The sequence below is a fragment of the Elaeis guineensis genome, chromosome 4 (genome assembly GCF_000442705.2).
Source record: "Elaeis guineensis isolate ETL-2024a chromosome 4, EG11, whole genome shotgun sequence".
Taxonomy (NCBI): Eukaryota; Viridiplantae; Streptophyta; class Magnoliopsida; order Arecales; family Arecaceae; genus Elaeis; species Elaeis guineensis.
In genome coordinates this window covers 33,021,564-33,026,915 of record NC_025996.2, presented here as the reverse complement: position 1 = coordinate 33,026,915, position 5,352 = coordinate 33,021,564, and the positions used below count along the sequence as shown (strand labels likewise).

The following is a 5,352-nucleotide window of genomic DNA, read 5'->3' as shown; positions in this document are numbered from 1 at the left end:
ATACAACGAAGAGATCTTCTTCACTTATTTTTTTTATGTTTCTCTTTTTTTTTTCTGTATCTCTCGAATTTTTCTTTTACAAAATTCCTGCACATGGTTAAGAGCCCAAGCTCGGTTAGGACTTTGACCCTGGTTGGCCACCAAGCACGCATGATAGAGCCGAACCTAAAACAATTTCACTAGGCGGTCCTTCCAAACCGGGGACAAAAGAACTAACGTCCATGCCACTGCCGCTTTGAAAGGAAACAGGAGAACTTACCATAGATATTTCTCCTCGACTGCCACGTTTCATGTAGCCTTTACCACGTGTCAAAGCCGTAGCAGAAGTACTTAAAACTGGATCACTTCCCTTCCGCCGTCGTTCTGGCAACCCTGCTTCCCTTCCATGGCTCTCTTCTCCCTTCTCTTCCAACCCCCACAGCCCTTCCTTCCCTACAAACCAAATACCAAACGTCTCTCAACTAAGCCTCCCACACGCCGAACCAGAGCCCGGTTCCACCCCTCCAATGACTACAGGCTCTCATGGCAAAATGAGCTCAAAAGATTAGATGGTCCTCCGCCCAAAGAGAAGCTGGAAGATGAAGACTTCTTCCAAGCCGCCATCGACCGAAGGGCTGTCGATAACGTTCGCATGCTCATCGTCGACGCCGTCCAGCATGCAAAGGCGGGGCACCCTGGGATGGCCCTTGGCATGGCCGAGGTGGGTTACCTCATCTACCGCCATGTCATGCGCTACAACCCCAAGAATTCCAGGTGGTTCAATAGGGATAGGTTTGTGCTGAGCGCGGGGCATGGATGCCTGCTTCAGTATGTGTGCTTGCATCTTGCCGGGTTTGAGTCAGTTCAGGTGATGTGGATCTTCTTAGCGTTCTGTTTCTTTTCGGTAGTTGTTTGCTGCATCTAAGAATTGAATCATCTGCAGTTGTTGCTTGGTAAATTTATGGAATCAGGAGAATATTTGTGGGTCCAGTTTGCTGTTTGATTTATTATGTTGAAATTTAGATTTTTCTTATGATTCTATTAGCTATAAATAGTTTTCAACAGTTTATCTTGTTATGACAATCACGTAATCTACATATGACCAACAATACATTTTTTTTTTTTTTTGCTTACCTTTGGAAGGAAGAGGCCTGTAGGCTATGTGCCCTTCCATGATGAAGGCAGGATTCAAACTTAGATCTATGAAACTACACAAGTGGCACGTTAAGTGTTGGAAGATAAATATAAATTTATTGTTATCATAAAATATATTGAACTATATGAGTGGGATTATGCATGCATGTTTAGATACAATAAATGTATTAAATGTAGATACATGAACTTATATCTAGGAATATGTTTGTGGTTGTTAGCAAAGCGTAATTGTATGTATTAGAAGTTTAAGAATATATGTGCGTCTCTTAGAAGTATATGAGATATTAATTAATGTATTGTAAAAACCAAAGAGTCATATAACTCTAGTAATTAATGTATTTATGAGTAGTATAAATAGAAGTGATTTTTGAGTGTGTAGTAGGAGTTGAATATGAAATGAATATGAATTGTGATATTCTACCTCTCCTCTCTGAAGTATTTTTTATCATATGTGATTGAGAGCATATGCATAAGAAGTACCCACTGTAAATTCCAACATTAAGCTAGCACCTTCAACCAGCAATACATTAGCAATAAAGCATTATAGCACCTTACTTTTGAATTTGAAGCATTTAAGAAGTTGTGGACATTACAAAAATTGTCTATATATATATATATATAGACACACACACATTAGTAAAATGCAATATTCCCCTCCTCTTCCAAACATAGGCTGCCTTCAAAGTGTCTGCCTCAATGTCTGATAGATCTGATAATTGCCTCCTATGGCTCTCGGAATAGAGGGGGAAATTAAAAAGGTTATTCTTTCAGTGGCTGCGGTCTAAGTATGATCAGACGGAAGCACCAGTAAAGTTTTAAGATTGCTCGCGCTGATGGAGACAGCGCATTCATTCGGATGGTTAGAAACTGATGGGTCGAGTTGCTGTGAATATGCTGATTCTTCCTCATTCACGGATCTGAACGGCTAGGTTGAAATGTCTCCCAATCAACTTCTATAAAGAGTTAATCAAGCCTTGAAAACAATATACTGCATGCTGAATTTTGAGACCCGAATCACAAGAACAGTGAAGTATAGAGTGCCTACACTTTAATGCTCTCTAATGGCCTTGAAAATTGGAATGCAGAGTTTTAATGCTGTATATAACTCCATAACTCTGTAATTCAGAATTACAGAGTCTGTAATTTTGTTCGTCTGAAACTCTGATGCTTGGGGGAAAACCGACATCCAAACCTCACCGTATAATTATGTGTAAGAGCTATTATATGTACCTACAAGTATGCTAATATTATTCCCTGAGTTAGATGTTCTCTAACTCAAGTTCATAAAAATAAATAAAATAATAATAATAATAATAATAATAATAATAATAATAATAATAATAATAATAATAATACAATCCGTTCCGCAGCTAGAAGACTTAAAGCTATAGACACATTAGTAAAATGCAATCCCCTCTGCAGCTAGAAGACTTAAAGCAGCTTTGTAAGTTGGGCAGTCGCACTCCCGGCCACCCAGAGAACATTCTGACTGCTGGAGTTGAAGTGACAACAGGTAAGGCTACATGCTCTCCATTTACACAAAATAAAGTTAATGTTTGAAGTTAATGCTAGATGAATATTTAATTGAAGTTCACCATAATTAAACATTCAAACTTTGCAATAGGACCTCTTGGTCAAGGTGTCGCAAATGCTGTCGGTCTTGCTCTAGCTGAAGCTCACCTAGCTGCGCGTTTCAATAAACCAGACGCTATCCTTGTTGACCACCGCACGTAAGCCATTAATTGAAACATTCATAAGTTCTAGTCCTGGTACATATGTTTTTTAGAGTGAATCCTAGATTATGTCATCAGAAGACTAAATCATCTTGGTATTTGGCAATCTCAATCTAGATACTGCATCATGGGTGATGGATGTGCAATGGAAGGAATATCAAATGAAGCTGCTTCTCTTGCTGCACATTGGAAACTTAATAAGCTTACATTGATCTATGATGACAACCATAACACAATAGATGGGGATACAAAAATTTGTTTCTCTGAAAACGTTTCTGCCCGATTTGAAGCTCTCGGCTGGAATACAATCACAGTGGAAATATACATGGAGATATGGGATCGTTCATAGAGGCGATACGATCTGCTCATAATGAGACAAGAAGGCCAACTTTTATTAAGGCAAGATCATCTCTCCCTCCTACCAAACCAACATCTTGTTTAACACAGAATCCATGAAGTTTCATCTTGTCTCCTGAAGACTCTCAGAAATTTTGGGTGCTTTCAGGTTAAAACATTGATTGGGCGGTTGTCGGGAAAGGAAGGCACTTATAAAGCACATCATGGCACCTTTGAAGAAAATGATGTGAAGCGAATGAGGGGTAAAGTTAAATGGGAGAATCGAGAACCGTTTCATGTCATTCCTATGGTTTACAGGTACACATAACATAGATTACTGTTCAGCTATACAATGCATCCAGCTATCGTTCTCCTGCTAATATTCCATACTCTAGTGTTCTAATGTTCAGCTCCGTTATTAATCCGATACTGATTTGACGGAACTTAAGCTGCCTTTACTACTCTATCATCACCCCTATGAACTAGTTTCTGGTTTCGGCCTCCAGCAGTCCTGAAAGTTGGATCACCTCAAATTTTTTGACAGGGAGATGCAAAAGCAAGCAGAATATGGTGAAAACTTAGAGATGAAATGGAAGTCTGCTTTAAGACACTACCAAGCTATGTACCCTCAAGAAGCAGAGGAATTCAGTATCCTCCTCCATGGTGGGTTGCCTCCTGGATTCGAAGAGTCCTTGCCGGTAGTCAACTACATATCTTGTTAAATTCTGATATCATATTATGATCAAACAACAGATGACAGTAAGATACACAAAATTGCACTCATAGTTACAGATTTTATTTTGAACAGAATTGGTCTACATCTGACCCAGTCGATGCCACTCGTGGGTACTCCGAGAAATGCCTGAATGAACTTGCCAAGGCGCTTCCAGGATTAATCGGTGGGAGTGCTGACCTAGCAAGCTCAAACAAAGTTTATCTAAAAGGCTACGATGATTTCCAGCTGCCCGAGGCACCACAGGGCCGTAACATTCGCTACGGAGTCCGTGAGCACGCAATGGCTGGGATCTCAAATGGCATTGCATTGCATGGAAGTGGACTAATCCCCTTTGCAGCAACATTCCTTACATTCTCCGACTACATGAAGAATTCGATGAGGCTATCAGCTCTGAGTCATGCTGGAGTTCTGTACATCCTGACCCATGACTCGATCGGGCTCGGCGAGGATGGCCCTACCCACCAACCAGTAGAGCAACTAGCTGGTCTTCGAGCTATTCCACGACTCTTGGTATTCCGACCTGCTGATGGGAATGAGACGGCTGGAGCCTACAAGGTGGCGATTTCGAATAGGGATGCGCCCAGCGTTATAGCATTGTCGAGGCAAAAGGTGGCCGCTAACTTGGAAGGCACGTCGATTTCAGGAGTAGAGAAAGGTGGTTATATTGTCAGTGACAATTCAAGTAATGGGTTGCCGGAGATTATATTGATTGGCACTGGATCAGAATTGTGTCTTGCGAGGGCAGTGCGGAGACGCTGAGGAGGGAGGGGAGGCGGGTGAGGGTGGTGTCACTTGTGTGCTGGAGGCTTTTTGATGGCCAGACCAGGGAGTACAGGGAATTCGTGTTGCCTCCGAAGGTGTCGAAAAGAGTGAGCGTCGAGGCTGGATCACCGATCGGGTGGAGAGAGTACGTCGGAGATGGTGGTGTGGTGCATGGGGTAAGGGATTTTGGAGCTAGTGGGGCTTGCTTGGATACTTTCAAGAAGTTTGGGTTTACGGAAGAGAATGTCACTAGAATAGCAAGGTCTTTGCCGGAGGAGTAAACTTTGGTTCCAATTGCATTCTATGTTTGTTTCGAGCATCCTGAGTTACAGATTCTCATTTGTTTCTCCTCTGTACGCATATATGCGAGAATAAATTAATAAGAAAGGCTATGCAGAAGATGGGGCGGATGAGTACTTATGACGACCAAAATGTTTAACGACGGTCGACGGATAGAAAAAATCATCACGACGGCAATTATCACGTTTCCATATATCTCAAAATAAAAGTATATTAGTGATGCCTTTTCAAATCTTGCTAAAATCTCCTAATATATCTTTAAAAAAATTCCTGATAACAAGTAGTCCTTTTTTTTTCTTTTTTCTTTTTTTTTTTTGCCTCCTCTGATCATGCCCGATTTTTTCTCCTCCG

At 41.2% G+C, this 5,352-nt stretch overlaps 1 protein-coding gene across 1 annotated transcript; it reads left to right on the top strand.

Annotated features, from left to right (window-relative positions):
* The first annotated feature begins 361 nt into the window (after window positions 1–361).
* On the top strand, window positions 362–5,102 carry LOC105043080 (transketolase, chloroplastic). Its single transcript, XM_010920506.2, is given in 9 exon segments — window positions 362–847; window positions 2,557–2,647; window positions 2,759–2,864; window positions 2,985–3,181; window positions 3,184–3,266; window positions 3,373–3,521; window positions 3,748–3,901; window positions 4,012–4,669; window positions 4,672–5,102. Coding segments are annotated over 9 exon segments (2,211 nt in total). The 5' UTR covers window positions 362–385; the 3' UTR covers window positions 4,983–5,102.
* The last annotated feature ends 250 nt before the right edge of the window (window positions 5,103–5,352 follow it).